Raw genomic sequence first — 16,239 nt, 5'->3', positions numbered from 1 at the left:
GCCTCAGATACTTCTTATTAACAACAACAACAACAACAACAACAAAAAAAAGTAAGTAAGTTAACCAACTCACAGTCTTTCTCTTATAGACTTCTACTAACATAACACCTCACTACTACGAAGGTTACATAATATGAGGACCATACTGAACTATCTATAGCAAGAGGACATCAACTACCAAAGCTCTTTGAATACAGTAGTTTTCTTTTACCATTCGAGGGCTTAAAATTTGCAGATTATGAATATTTTGGGGGTATTTTAATGTAAAATACTGCTATTTTGTAAGACCTTAAAGGAGATAAGGGATCTAAAAATATTAATACGGTAGGCAAACCATGGCGGTTTTTCTTGAATTTGCAGGTATCTGTGTCCTAACTGCTGCAAATGTTAAGGAACAAGTGTAAAGATTTTAAAAGACTTTCAGTAATTCAATGCAATTACCTTTGCCAAACTTACCTCTCTTCATCGTGTTCCTTCATTTTATCATGGAGAGACATCATTTCTGTGAGTTCTTCATCTTGTGTTGAACAAACTTCCTTCAGCTGAGATATTACCTAAAAAAAAAGAGAGAATTATTACAGAGAATTAGTACATTTGAAATCATTCAAAAAATTATATCTTGTATTCAAACAAATGCATGTTTTAACCCTTTTACCCCCAAAGGACGTACTGGTACGTTTCACAAAAGCCATCCCTTTACCCCCATGGACGTACCGGTACGACTTTGCAAAAAGATGCTATAAAAAAAAAATTTTCATATTTTTTATAATTTTTTGAGAATATTCAGGCATTTTCAAGAGAATGAGACCAACCTGACCTCTCTATGACAAAAATTAAGGCTGTTAGAGCAATTTAAAAAAATATATACTGCAAAATGTGCTGGGATAAAAATAACCCCTTGGGGGTTAAGGGTTGGAAATTTCCAAATAGCCTGGGGGTAAAAGGGTTAAAAAATTACTTTGATACCATTCACATCAAGGTTTCCAAAACATAATAAAATGTAAACAACAGTAACATGTGCAAAGTATGAAAAATGAAAGAAACTCGCAAAATGCATACACTCGCGTGAACACTTGGGGAGCTGTGCACAGTCCGAAGCACAGGACTTTAAACTGGTACACCGTGCCCTGGAAGGTGAATCAGAGGTACCGCAGCCAACCAATCAGCACAACTGCCTGGTTTTCTTTCTCTTCAGCTGTTTCAGCTGAGCTGAAGCAAATTCCTATATTAACCCTTTTACCCCCAGGCTATTTGGAAATTTCCAACCCTTAACCCCCAGGGGGTTATTTTTTTCCCAGCACATTTTGCAGTATATGTTTTTTAAATTGCTCAACAGCCTTAATTTTTGTCATAGAGAGGTCAGGTTGGTCTCATTCTCTTGGAAAATGCCTGAATGTTCTCAAAAAAATATAAAAAATATTTAAAATAAAATTTTTATAGCATTTTTTTGCAAGGACGTACTGGTACGTCCATGGAGGTAAAGGGATGGCTTTTGTGAAACGTACCAGTACGTCCTTTGGGAGTAAAAGGGTTAAATGATTACGAGGTTTGTATATCGCATCGGAACAAAAATATTTCCTATATAAACTATAAAAATTCTAACAAATCAAGAAGAAGAAAAATTAGATAGAATATAGAATAGAGTGCCCGAGTGTACCCTCAAGCAAAAGAACTCTAACTCAAGACAGTGGAAGACCATAGTACAGAAGTTATGGCACTACCAAAGACTAGAGAACAATGGTTCGATTTTGTTGTCCTTCTCCTAGAAGAGCTGCTTGCCATAGCTAAAGAATCTCATCTACCCTTACCAAGAGGAAAGCAGCCACTGAACAATTACAGTGAAGTAGTTAACCCCTTGGGTGAAGAATTTTTTTTTTTGGTAATCTCACTGTTGCCAGGTGTATGAGGACAGAGCAGAATCTGTAAAGAATAGGCCAGACTACTCTGTGTATGTGTAGGCAAAGGGAAAGGGAACCATAACCAGAGAGTAGGATCCAATGTAGTACTGTCTGGCCAGTCAAAGGACCCCATAACTCTTTAGTGGTAGTATCTCAACGGCTGGCTAGTGCCCTGGCCAACCTACTACAAACCCTTCCACTGACATTGATATATTAAAAAAAAAAATACTGTAAATAATTAACAACTACTTACAGACTCTGAATGGAGAAGCTTTTGATTCAAGTCTAATATGTCCTTTTTGTATCCTTCAATTTCCTCCTTGATGTCATCTTTACTTGCTTCAGCCATCTTGATCTGACTTTCCAAGCCTCTTTTCTCCAGCTGAAAAGAGAAATAAGGTGTAACAACCTACTATAAAACAGAACAGCTAATAAAATGACTGAAAATGTATAAAATTCAATAAATTTGTTTTATCTAATTTGATTATTACCCGTAGAAGAACTTTAAAATGTCGTCATGGGTAACAATGCCCTACTATAAGAAGAATCAGAATTATAAGAATAACCTTTCATAATGTGCACTAATCTTTAAGATAGGCAATCAAACACTTACTTGAAGAGTAAGCTCCTAAGATTCAATCACACAGAACATAAAATATAAATATATTAGAAGAGCTGTGAAAAAGCAAAGTAAGATAGAGGCAAAAGAAAGAAATTACATAAACCATAAACACAAAAGAATGGTTTAACATATAAGATTCAATCACACAGAACATAAAGTATAAATAAATTAAAGAGCTGTGAAAAAGCAAAGTAAGATAGAGGCAAAGGAAAGGAGAAGTTACATAAACCATAAACAGGAGAGAATGGTTTAACATATTACAATTCATTCTTCCAAATAACTTTTTGTACATTATACAAAGACAAGGAGAAAGGGAGCATAGTTGACAACAATGTCATGGGAAAAATGAGGATCACGACTCAGGAGACTGATGGCTACTTAAACTTAATGCTAAACTATTAATATTCTACAGCACAAAGTTAGTAAATAAAAACAATACTTGAGAAATGTCATAAAACAAATTCCCCTCACCTTAAATTTATCGCAAAGCTGAAGAGCGTCGTTCAGTTTCTTTTTAGTTTCTCCAGATGCTTTGATAGCATCCTGTAAGGCCTTAATCTTATCTTGTAGTGTTGCAATATTTTCCTGAAAGAGATTGAATCTCGGTCAAGTAATTTCAAGGTAATTTGCACATAAGGAAAATATAAAGAATAGTATTTATTAAACACTGTACAATGGAAAAGTAATGACTTCCATAAATGAAAACTTATGATTAATGCAATCAAGTCCAGCTTAACATGCTGAACGATTCCAGATGCAAACTGGAAAAGAAGTATTTATTCAAAACATCCTGAACCCTTGCCCTATTTCAGAAGATTTACCATTAATATTATCATGACAAGTAAAAATAACTGCTTCCTTATGATGTATAGGAGAAAACACAATAAAAAAAAATTTCTTTCAATGTAACAAGTTCCTCATATTAAACTGTTACTAAATAAAATTATCCCAGTGTTTAACTAAAAGAAAAATTCTATAATGCAAATTAAAAGACCTTTACTTCTACTCTCAAAAGCATTAAGTGTTTAAAAGCTGCATATTGAGCTGGGATCTCAAAAACAGATGGCTTGAGTACCTGATGGGAAGGGAAAAATAGTCTGTATACATAGCACTATTTATGGAATTAACAGCAAAAAGGCCATGGAAATGATGAAGAGAGGCCCAGTGTGAAGATCTGAACTAAAGAATTCAGGTGAAAAGTGCAGCTCAAGATAAGGAAGAGATACCAACTCTAAACCAAAGCAAGCCAAGGATAAAGGTGACATAAAAACAATGCTTAACCCTTTTACCCCCAGGCTCTTTGGAAATTTCCAACCCTTAACCCCCAAGGGGTTATTTTTTCCCCAGCACATTTTGCAGTATATTATTTTTTAAATTGCTCTAACAGCCTTAATTTTTGTCAGAGAGGTCAGGTTGGTCTCATTCTCTTGGAAAATGCCTGAATTTTCTCAAAAAATTATAAGAAATATGAAAAAAAAAATTCTATAGCAGTTTTTTGCAATGACGTACCGGTACGTCCATGGGGGTAAAGGGATGGGTTTTGTGAAACGTACCAGTACGTCCTTTGGGGGTAAAAGGGTTAACTGATTGTAACTTACCAGGTGTCTAAACTAAACCATTCCAGGCTCAAACAAACTTTTAAATATTGTGTATACCTAAGTTAACTGAATCCTACAGACAGCTAACAATTTCTCAGTATGAAAAATTATCAATGTTACATAAACATTCCAAAAATGTCTCTCTCAGCTATCTTTCAGCCTTGTAACACCTGTATAAGTACATACATACATACATATACCAAGGCACTTCCCCCAATTCTGGGGGGTAGCCGACATCAACAAAGAAACAAAAACAAAAAGGGGACCTCTACTCTCTACGTTCCTCCCAGCCTAACCAGGGACTCAGCCGAGTTCAGCTGGTACTGCTAGGGTGTCACAGCCCACCCTCCCACATTATCCACCACAGATGAAGCTTCATAATGCTGAATCCCCTACTGCTGTTACCTCCGCGGTCATCTAAGGCACCGGAGGCAGCAGCAGGGCCTACCAGAACTGCGTCACAATCGCTCGCCATTCATTCCTATTTCTAGCACGCTCTCTTGCCTCGCTCACATCTACCCTCCTATCACCCAGAGCTTCCTTCACTCCATCCATCCACCCAAACCTTGGCCTTCCTCTCGTACTTCTCCCATCAACTCTTGCAATCATCACCTTCTTTAGCAGACAGCCATTTTCCATTCTCTCAACATGGCCAAACCACCTCAACACATTCATATCCTGTATAAGTAAGATTAGAAATTATTGGCATTATAGCAAGTACACTTTTTAGTTATTGTAGTTTGCCTCATGATAGGTTCTCTCTTCAAGTTTCTCCACAAACTTAAAATGAAAAATTAGTACTTTACCTCGTGAGCATGTTTTTGCTTTCCATTCTCTTCTTCTAATGCTTTGATGGTATTTTCTAACTTTTCAATGCTTGCTTGAAGAACATCGGCTTTCTCGTTTAGGGCTTTTATTGACTCCTTAAAATAAGGAAAATTAAATATTTAGTAAAAGGATATCAAATAAGTATAATGTAGTAAATACACTTACTTTTACCAATCAATAACTATGTAACAGATCATATTTTTTTCCATCAGCAAATATATAAAACCTTACATTTTATTTACAGAATGTAATGAAAAAATCTAATATAGTTTTGCTACAATAAGTAAATTTTACAAGTTCCTGAGAAATAAGAAATTACATCTAGATATACAACTAGTTTACTGTTAATTTTCAATTCTCTTATCATACTAAAATTATTATGCACTCTAAATGTAGGGCTACATGTCTATACTTTAGCCCTAAGCTTGCTCATGTTATCCAACCACTCTTTCATTCTCACAAGAGGAACTGTTATCTAGTGTCCAGACTCTTGCTTTTTTAAACAGGCAACAATGATTTTTCTTTTTCTAGCCTGACAACTTCAATATTAAGGATTTGATAGAGTTGTCCAATTATTTCCTACTCCAAGTGTGGTTTTGTTTTGCTTCTATTTACTTGTTTGTTACGAAAACCAGACCACATCGAACAAGGTCTTTTTTTCAATGGACAATCTTACGATGAATATTCAAGACCTTTACCACTCTACGCAGCAGGGACATGAACGCTTACAAAGAAAATGGCAATTAGACTACAAATACAATATTTTTCTGGTACAGTACAGCCAAATACCTTAAATAATCAAACAGTTACTACAAATTATATAGTGTACTGCACTGTTTTTCATGCTATACATACAAGCTAAAAGAAAGAGGACTTACATCCTTTTCCGCAAGCTGACTGCGATGTTCTTTTGCTTTTTCTCTCAGATATGATATTGTATCTTGAGCTGATTTTGCTTCTCGCTCTGCAACACGAATATCGAGCTTGCTGTCGGACAACTCCTGTTTAATCTGAAAATGTTTAATTTAGAGATTACACTAAAATAATATATTTTTAAAAGTTAAGAACTTGCAAATCTTACAATATTACTACTGGACACAAAAGTAAGTACTTAATACTTTCTGTGTCTCATTAGCCATAATATGGAACTTTCCAAAATCCTTATACCTTAAAATATATTGATTCCATTCTCACATATGAATACACAAATTATCTGTCCCAGAAATCCAGTTTTCAATGAGGTAATTTACATAAGTTTGAATTGCAGTGAGCTTTAAATTTGCTCTCGCATGAACTACATTTGTAATTATTGTGCTTCTCCAGTAATGAGCGGATTATGTCACAGTGCACTTTCAAGTATTGGTTATATACTAACTCTTTCATTGCCAGAGGTGAATTAAAAAAAATTCAGATGTAGAAAAATATTTCAAGACCACACAAATTATAGCTTGTCGATATTTACTGGAAAGCCTTGATCAAGACCTTAACTTTAAATACCAATTTTTTAAAGTTTGGGTGATTTTAAAAGTTTCCTTTTTAAAATTTTGACTAAGTCATCAATAGCAGTGAGAGGGTTAATATCTTGTCAGTATACAAGCAAAGAGCTGAACTATAAGGACGCTTTTCTGTATTGAGATGAAATGTTTTAATTACGTTTATGGTGAACGTCACAAAAGCTATCGCTCAAGTTCAGAGCTTAGAAATAGACTAGAATAATTTACAAATATTTTTCAACTCTAATTTTATAATTGTGAAATCTTTCTAATGAAATACGCTACATAAATTAGTGGAAGTTGAAAAGTGCAAACTTAGTGGAAAGGATCTTTTAATTGACCAGAATGATATCTCTCTCCTTTCTTAGTTAATCTGTATTATCAATTCAATATTGGTATATATCTTGATTGATTTTTTAATTTAGCTTTCACTTAATCTTTATTTCTTCGATTCTTTACTGTTCTGGGCTGTCTTCCCCATTAGGGCTTTTGGACTTGCAACACACCGCTTTTCTTACAAAAATTACAGCTTGGTTTTAAACAGGAATAATAATCAGGAAAATAACCCTTTTACCCCCAGGCTATTTGGAAATTTCCAACCCTAAAGCCCCAGGGGGTTATTTTTTTCCCAGCACATTTTGCAGTATATATTTTTTTAATTGCTCTAACAGCCTTAATTTTTGTCATAGAGAGGTCAGGTTGGTCTCATTCTCTTGGAAAATGCCTGAATTTTCTTAAAAAATTATCCAAAATATGAAAAGAAAAATTTTTATAGCATTTTTTTGCAAGGACGTACTGGTACGTCCATGGGGGTAAAGGGATGGCTTTTGTGAAACGTACCAGTAGTCCTTTGGGGGTAAAAGGGATAACAATAACTGTAAAACAAAAACTCCAACATTATTGCAATAATAAGTATAGTAATAGACAGTATGGTACAGTACTGTATTGCACTAGCACGCAAAAAATAAGGTCACCATCAATAATCACCTCTTGCAGTTCTTCTGAAATCTTCTGCAACTTTTCTTTATCTTGGCCATGAGCTGCCTGTGCAGAACTCAGCTGAGTTTCAAGGAGTTGGATCTTTGTTTGGTAAGTTTCCTCGATTGCTTCCGTGGATGATTTTTTATTTTCCAAATTCTGGATAGTCTCATTCAACTTCTTCAGGAGAAGTTCCAGTTCTGCTATTTTTGCTTGATGTTCGCCTGTTAAAATATATAAAAGTTATTTCAAATCCATGTAAAGTTAAAGCCAATATCAGTAGCCTAAAAGTCTTACAACTTTAAAAAAAAATATGACCTAAATAGATATGATGCAAATATTATATTTGTTAGCATTATTATATCATTTTACTTTTTTCATGTTATATTCTGCTTTATAGTTTTCCTTTGCTTTCCAATGACATATATCATTTACATCACATTTCATAGGAATCCTTTTTCAGCCAGGTGTAAACAGAAAACCTTCGTTGCTATTTATCCAAAATGACAAATTTTACAATAATTTGTGTTTTTCCTAACTACATAAACCTTTGTTCTTTACTATAGAGAAGTAAAACAGCAAAGGCAGTTAAAACTTAATGGGGACTAAACAACATGTCACAAATGAAGAAGTCAACAGAAGAGTGAGACAACACTTAGGACGCTATGAAGATCTGCTGTCCACAGTGAAGAGGAGAAAACTAAAATGGTATGGCCACACAACAAGATCAAGCAGCCTGTCCAAGACAATTCTCCAGGGAACAGTTCAGGGGAAGAGGAGAAGAGGTCGGCAGAGAAAGAGGTGGACCGACAACATTTCTGAATGGACAGGAAAAACCTTCGCCCAGACCCAGGCACTCGGACACAACCGTGACAAGTGGAAGCTCCTATTGCGGTGTTCCACCATGCAGCGCCCCTACGATCCTGGTGGATTATGGGATCGGTAACGGTAACGGTAAACAACAAACAGCAGGTAATCACCTTACCGGTAGCGGGAGGCAACCGCCCACCCAGCATTTCACTGTAATCTCAATTGGATTGCAGCCTAACATTGGGGGTTACAGATGGCAGGCAGATTTAAGCAAAGAACTTAGGTTTGTAGTTAGGAAAAATAAATCTAAAAATTTTGTCATTAGTTCCTACACGCACACAAACCCTTCGTTCTTTACATAGAAGCTTATCCTTAGGAGGGAGGAAGTTCCTGTCCCCACTGGCAGGAAACTTAACCAAGGGATATATGACTTAGCACTGGTGCTTATGTCCCGATCTCTACACCTCGTGAGCTACGAGTGAAGAACACCCATCAACGAACAGCAGGGCTCGTGTAATCGACGGTACATGAGCCATGAGCTGGACTTCTCTGAGCTGTGACCATACCTCGTCAAAATTTTTCACTGTCTTATTTCAGCTTTCACTTTTCTCCTTCTCCTACAGTAAAGAACGAATGGTTTGTATGTGTGCAAGAACAATAGTTTACAGCACTGGAAGTCTTAAGATACTTGGTGGAAATCAAGAGTTGGCACAACTAACATTTCCCGAAAAAGGGAAACTGCATATTCAACAATACTCAACCCTTTTACCCCCAGGCTCTTTGGAAATTTCCAACCCTTAACCCCCAAGGGTTTATTTTTTTCCCAGCACATTTTGCAGTATATTTTTTTTAAATTCCTCTAACAGGCTTAATTTCTGTCAGAGAGAGGTCAAGTTGGTCTCATTCTCTTGGAAAATGCCTGAATTTTTTCAAAAAATTATCAAAAAAAGGAAAAAAAAAATTTTATAGCATTTTTTTGCAAGGACGTACCGGTACGTCCATGGGGGTAAAGGGATGGGTTTTGTGAAACGTACCAGTACGTCCTTTGGGGGTAAAAGGGTTAAAATAGAATCATACATGTTGAATTAAGAAATACCAACCTTCTCTGGTTCTGACTGTTGACAGTTGACTCTGAAGATTGACTTTATCTGCCATTGTTCTCTTAAGCTCTCGATCGAGCTCTCGAATCTTGACAGTGTGCTCCTCTTCTTTTTGAACGCTAGAGGAATCCAAGGATGCAAGACTACTCCTGGATTCATTCAGCTGATCTGTTACAGCCTAGAGCCACAAATTGGGTAAATAAACAATAAAAAATCTAGATACGTTTCTATATGACTTATGGATCAATATGTATCAATGACTTAAAAATAAATGCTATTTTACTTTAAAATTTATAGAAAAAGGGCAGAGATTATCAAATCCCAGATGGTAGAAGTTGCAAATAACCAACAGAATTATGCATGAATACTAAGTAATCGATTTGCACTACCTATTGCTTAGAAGTCTTACAAAATTATTTTTAAATTCAATAATACACTATGCAGTAAATGTGAACACTTACATTAGAATACAGTATAGTGCAAAACCATTAAATCTGATATAAAAGACTAGCAATAAGTGTAAAGAAATCCAAATTAATTAATCTTGCTTGCAACACCAAATGATGTGTGCTCAGAACTATGGTATCAAGAATGCTAATGGCCCACCTTTAATTCCTTTCGCAATGCTGCACATTCTCTCTTCTCTTCTTTTAAGTGATCTTCCAACGCTTTGACATGGTTCTTCCTTTCTAGTCCCTCCTGGAAAAGAACCGATTCTGAATGGTGTTGTATATAAATTGTTTAAATAAAAACTTGAATGACATTTTCAGTGTAAATACAGCATAGCATTAATTTTCAAAACAAATCCTCTGCTCTTGAAAAAAGTACATAAAACTAAGGATTTTAATGTAAACACAGATTAGCACTGGAAGTAATTTGTATTTTTCCTAACTATACAAACCTGAGTTCTTTACAAAGGATATATGTTTTTAGAGGTCCCCTTTTTTGTTTTTGTTTCATTTGCCGACATCAACAAATGAAACAAAAACAAAAAAGGGGACCTCTACTCTCTACGTTCCTCCTCCCTTGTTAGGCTGGAGGAACGTAGAGAGTAGAGGTCCCCTTTTTTGTTTTTGTTTCATTTGTTGATGTCGGCTACCCCCCAAAATTGGGGGAAGTGCCTTGGTATATGTATGTACTGTATATGTTTTTAGCATAGCACAAGATAGAAAAGACTGGCAAAATCTATCTGAGGCCCTTTGCGTCAATAGGCATAGGAGGAGATGATGCTGATGATGATTTACATCCATCCCTGGTGTAATTTTAAACTTTTTCAAGTAATTAAAATTTTAAAACTTTTTAAATATTTCATTCATTCATAAGAACAATTTCATATTAGAAAAAATATAGAAGAGTACATATAAAGTATTGAAAATGGGTGGTTAAGAGTATGACTGGGTAAATTGCAGTTTGCCTTGGCCCTAATGGAGTTGTTCCAATATGTTTTGAAATATGCAATTTTTCAGTTCTGCAAGGCTGTAGCTTGGCCAATTTTTCGCATAATTGGGAACCCTTCTGAACGTATAAACCCGAGAAGGTTAGTATCTGCAACCCACCAACACAGGTCTCTCTTCTGCTCAAATCCTATGAGAACTGGGAGGTCCGGAGGATCCCTGTTTTGTGACCAAAACTATTTTACTAGACACAGGAGAGATAAAAAGCGCAAACGGCCATTGGGCACTAGACGTTCCAGAGGTCAAATGTTCCAACAAGCAAAGCCCCTGACAAACCTGCAGCGAATCTTGCAAGATGAAGGATAGCCCGTTTCCTTGAATGTCTCTATTCTGCTTTGGGATGGAAAACGTTGCCTTTTTGGGTGTCTATCCGCATACCAAGGTATGCCAGTTCTTATGATAGTTGGAGAGGGGACTTCCGAAACTTATAACGATCCCCAGATCGTGACAAAAAGCAAGAAGTCTGTCTCAGTGTAAGAGAAGGATCTCCACTGAGTTAGCGAGAATCAACCAATCATCTAGATATCAAAGGAAACGAATGCTGTTGGCATAGGCCTAGGTTGATACTAGAATGAACACCCTCGTGAACACTTGGGCGACTGGACAGGTTGAAGCACAGCACCTGGAACTGTTATATTCTGTTGTGAAGGATGAAATGTAGGTATTTCCTTCTTTGATATTCAGTGTGATCATCAAGTCCTTCGGTCTGACCGCCTTTCTGACCATTTCTGCCTCTCCAGCCTCGAGATGACTATTCTACAATAAAGAGATGACTGTAAAAGCCTAGGGATCCATCGAGGATCTCTTGGAGAGCGCACTTCTTCAATAGGGTCAGACTCCTGCCCGAAGGACGAGATCCTTTGCTGATCCCTTCGCTAAGGAACACATCACTGGACGTTGTGTCAAGGGAAAGGGAGAGAGCGTGAACAAGACATGGTATCCCACTTAGGGGGACTGAGATCGTCCAAAGTTCGGCCCCTAGGAACTCCCATCTCTATCACCTGCACTTTAGGCATCCTCTCACCGGTGCTCGGGCTGGAGGAATGGAACCCCATAGTGGTAACAGCCATGTCTTCTACCTCTCCCTCCTCTGCCTCTAAGATCCTTGAAATGTTTATACAAAAACTACTGTTGAATTATTGGAACTTGCAATACATATATAGTCAAAATGAAGCACATACTCTGATGTGTTGTAATATTCCACTCGATATAGAAAGTAAATAATCCCTCACTATATTTTAATGAAAAATAGGGTATGAATAGATCATGATAGATATTATAGTACCATAAAAAAATATTGAAAAAAATAAAACCATTTAAAAGAACTCTTGTTATTCAGAATAACCGTGTACATTTTTAATTGACCAGAACTCAACGTTAAATATCATACTAATCATTAATAAAAACCTCTAAACATTAGCTTCTACCAAGAACCCAAGCAATCAAACAACTTGAACTCTCACCTGTTCTTTGGCAATTTGCATTTCCTTTTCAGCGTCTAACAATTTCTCCTGGATGTTCTTCACTTCCGTTTCTAGTTCCAAGACTTGTTTTTCTAAAAGCTTCTTGCCTTCATTCAAAAAACTGTTTTCGCTCTTCATTTTTTCGATATTAATCAGGGTTTCGTCTAGATGAGCTGCGATCTTTGTTTTCTCTGCCTTTAGAGCTTCATTTTTCAAATTCAATTCGTCCTTCCTCTGCTTTTCTTCACTGATCAGTTTTTCAAGTCTCTTCTGGCTTTCTGCAGCTGCCTGGCAATTACCAAGACAGTCTTTTTCTATGACTTCTCTTGACTTTTCTAAGTCGACCTTTTCCTGTGAAAACAAGATTATATGTGAATGATCTTCAAAGAGGGAAAATGTAGAGAAAATTTATGTGGTAATGAATGGTAAAATAAAGCTCAAATCTTGAAGAAAAGAATGTAAAAGAGAAATAGGGCAATACTAAATAAACTTATTTCACAAAGAGGGAAAATGTAGAGAAAATTTATGTGGAAATGAATGGTAAAAAAAGCTCAAATCTTGAAGAAAGAGAATGTAAAAGAGAAATATAGCAATACTACATAAACTTATTTCACTAGACTACTGGACGCAGTTACATGAGATCATGAGACAACTCTCGAAAATGTGCATTGGTTTTAAGAGACCAAATGTCAGTAGATTTTGGATATAGGATTTTGGCCCGACTAAGTGACTTTTATGCTCCCTATACAGGTACTGAACAAATAATAAGTACTTACAACCTGGTATCACTTTATAAAAATAGATACCTATATTAATAAACTTCCATGTGAGACAAAGTAGAGTATATTACTATTTAGTACAGTTCATTGTCATTTTATAACATATAGACCAACATAAAGTAGGGTAAAATGGTGTAAAGTAGATTCATTTTTGTATTTAATACTTAAGGATTGACAACTTTAAACTCGGAACTCACATTAAGTGGGATATTAAAGTACAGTAAAAGTCAACTGCAATTAGAAGCAAAAATATTAGAATTAAAAAAGCTAAGAAAAGTACACATGGTGTGCTTTACTTTGAAAATAAATCTATAGGATGAAAGATATAGTTTATACAGCTATTGAGCCTCCTAAAGTGTTACACTTTGAGCGTATCCAACTTTTATCTAATAACAAAGGTATTGGCCAAAACACAGAGTCGCTCATCTTTAGCCCATATATAATGATAGGTTAGCTTCCACTCTTGATATGTTTAAATTTGAATAAAATATTCCATAAATGCCAAAAGATAATCAAAAGTATTTAAACACTTAAATCAAGAGTGAATATTTTATGAAGAAATCTGACATTGTAAGAATAATGACCTTTTTAATTACTTTCACCAATCATTACAAAAAATATCAATAACCATTAACTGAATAAGATGACGGAGTTGTATTTCCAGACTTTCACACAATGTAGGTCAAGCGTTTGCTCCTAAAAGAGGTGAAAACTCAAGCATATAAAGTAAAGGAAAATGGTATACCTATATGGGAAGGGAAAAAAAAGGGATTTTGACGAAGGAAAAATCTATTTCTGGGCGAGAGACCCGTGTCGCCAGTGAAAAAGATACAGCTCGGGCTACCCTCAAGATCTGGATTGACGGGTTCGCCCGCAACGTGAAGGCCACACAGCCTTATATCCTCTCTGAGGAATGGTGTTCCCGTCTCTACCTGTGGTCCTTGGAAGACTTGTGGGTCGTATATAAATTCTTACGATGAGCCTTCACCTTAGGGATAACAGGCCGGGGATTGAGACCAGTCCCGGTTGTCCCCGGAAAACCTCGAAAAGAAGAGTGATCTGAAGGAGAAGAGAAAGCCGGGCTAGGGATAGGAATCTTAGCCCGGGAACCACCTGACTCACCTACGTCCCTACCTGCGTCGGGATCGTCAAGAGCCATGGATTCCACATCGAGGTTGAGGGTAGAGACGTCTTCAGTTAGGGTGCCGCCCGTCTCTTCTTCGTCCGGGGCCGGAAGAAGGGATTCGAACCTCTCGATGAAAGGATCCGCCAATTCTTTGGGGACCGCAGGTGAAGTTTTAGCATGGGGGTAGAGACGGGAACACCATTCCTCAGAGAGGATATAAGGCTGTGTGGCCTTCACGTTGCAGGCGAACCCGTCAATCCAGATCTTGAGGGTAGCCCGAGCTGTATCTTTCTCACTGGGCGACACGGGTCGGAGCCCAGAAATAACGGACGAAGAGTAAAACTGCACAAACTCTTTTTACCATTTAAGCAAACAAGGACCTTTCCTTTAATTTTATTGAAGCCTTCTCTAAAGCACACTAATGATGGATGAACTCACCTTTTCTTGAAGCATCTTCTTGAGTTTTTGATTTTCCATTCCCACCTTCCTGAATATCTCCTCTCTCTTTGCCAATTCAGCAAGAGCTTCCTTGTGCAGCGACTGAACCATCTCACATTCATCTCGGTAAGCCTGTAGTATTAAATAATTTAATTTTAAAGTGCTTATGTTTTAACTTCAACATATAGACCCATAAATATCTCAAACAAAGGAATACAGATAAATGGCAAAAAGGATTAGGGTAAAGAAATAAGGAAGAAAATTACATTTATTATAGTATATCAAGCAAACTACTGTATACAGTAATCAATTTTTTTTAGCAAGACAGATTTGCACCAACTTGCAAGGGTGCCCTTTTAGCTCGGAAAAGTTTCCTAATAGCCGATTGGATGGAAGTGTTTTTGTCCGAATATCATCGTTTTCAAATAATTACCAATGTCAATAAAAAATGTTAAAGAATAAATATATTATAAAGTATCGTGTTGATAAATCTAAATTTAATAACACCTGCTGGAGTCAATGACAGGAGCTTGCTTTTGGATGCACGGTGCATAAATTTGTAACTTTTCATATATTTTAACACAAATTTGGATAAATTATACTAATCATAAGAAAAACGTGTTATTATAAACTTTCTTTGAATACCAGAATCTACTAAAATCATGGAATTAATAAAAATGATATTTTAATTATAAAATAAATTTTTGAATATACTTACCCGGTGAATATATAATAGCTGCAACTCTGCGGCTCGACAGATAACATACTCAAAAAACTCGCGAGCGATCGCTATGCAGGTTGCGGGTGTGCCCACCAGCGCCAACTGTCGGCCAGATACCACTCTTGTATGTAAACAAAACCTTCAATTCTTCTCGTCCCGCTGCGTCTCTATTGGGGAGGAAGGGAGGGTCATTTAATTTATATATTCACCGGGTAAGTACAGTATATTCAAAAATTTATTTTATAATTAAAATATTTTTAAATATTTAACTTAGCCGGTGAATATATAATAGCTGATTCACACCCAAGGAGGTGGGTAGGGACCAGAGTTAATATGTTTACAGCGTATAAGCTAAGAGTTTTCATTTTGACAGTTATCAATATAACAAAACCAAAATAAATAGGTACCTGGTAAGGAAGTTGACTTAGACGATTACTCAGCCTTGTATGTCTGTCTTCCTCACGGAGCCCAGCGATCCTCTTAGGATGCTGACAGACTCCCAGGAGCTGAAGTATCAAGGGCTGCAACCCATACAACAGGACCTCATCAAACCCCTAATCTGGGCGCTCTCAAGAAATGACTTTGACCACCCGCCAAATCAACCAGGATGCGAAAGGCTTCTTAGCCTTCCGAACAACCCATAAAAACAAAATTAAAAACATTTCAAGAGACAGATTTAAAGGATATGGAATTAGGGAAGTGTAGTGGTTGAGCCCTCACCCACTACTGCACTCGCTGCTACGAATGGACCCAGTGTGTAGCAGTCCTTGTAAAGAGTCTGGAGATCTTTCAAGTAAAATGACGCGAACACTGACTTGCTTCTCCAAAAGGTCGCGTCCATGATACTTTGCAGAGATCTATTTTGCTTGAAGGCCACGGAAGTTGCTATAGCTCTAATCTCGTGCGTCTTAACCTTAAGCAAACATCGGTC

At 36.7% G+C, this 16,239-nt stretch overlaps 1 protein-coding gene across 1 annotated transcript in view; it reads right to left on the bottom strand.

The window, feature by feature from the left end:
- The window catches only part of sti (sticky), a 103,784-nt gene that overhangs the window by 46,482 nt on the left and 41,063 nt on the right, over positions 1 to 16,239 (bottom strand). The window contains exons 13-22 of the mRNA XM_068390971.1: positions 14,588 to 14,719; positions 12,245 to 12,595; positions 9,934 to 10,026; positions 9,328 to 9,505; positions 7,427 to 7,641; positions 5,825 to 5,956; positions 4,925 to 5,041; positions 2,992 to 3,105; positions 2,152 to 2,280; positions 457 to 554 (exon numbers count right to left, since the gene is read on the bottom strand). Of these exons, the coding sequence (XP_068247072.1) occupies positions 457 to 554; positions 2,152 to 2,280; positions 2,992 to 3,105; positions 4,925 to 5,041; positions 5,825 to 5,956; positions 7,427 to 7,641; positions 9,328 to 9,505; positions 9,934 to 10,026; positions 12,245 to 12,595; positions 14,588 to 14,719 (1,559 nt within the window). The remainder of the gene's footprint in view (positions 1 to 456; positions 555 to 2,151; positions 2,281 to 2,991; positions 3,106 to 4,924; positions 5,042 to 5,824; positions 5,957 to 7,426; positions 7,642 to 9,327; positions 9,506 to 9,933; positions 10,027 to 12,244; positions 12,596 to 14,587; positions 14,720 to 16,239) is intronic.

This window comes from Palaemon carinicauda, chromosome 17, assembly GCF_036898095.1.
Source record: "Palaemon carinicauda isolate YSFRI2023 chromosome 17, ASM3689809v2, whole genome shotgun sequence".
Classification (NCBI taxonomy): domain Eukaryota; kingdom Metazoa; phylum Arthropoda; class Malacostraca; order Decapoda; family Palaemonidae; genus Palaemon; species Palaemon carinicauda.
Note: the sequence above shows the minus strand (reverse complement) of the source record. Positions and strands in the feature narration are given on the sequence as shown.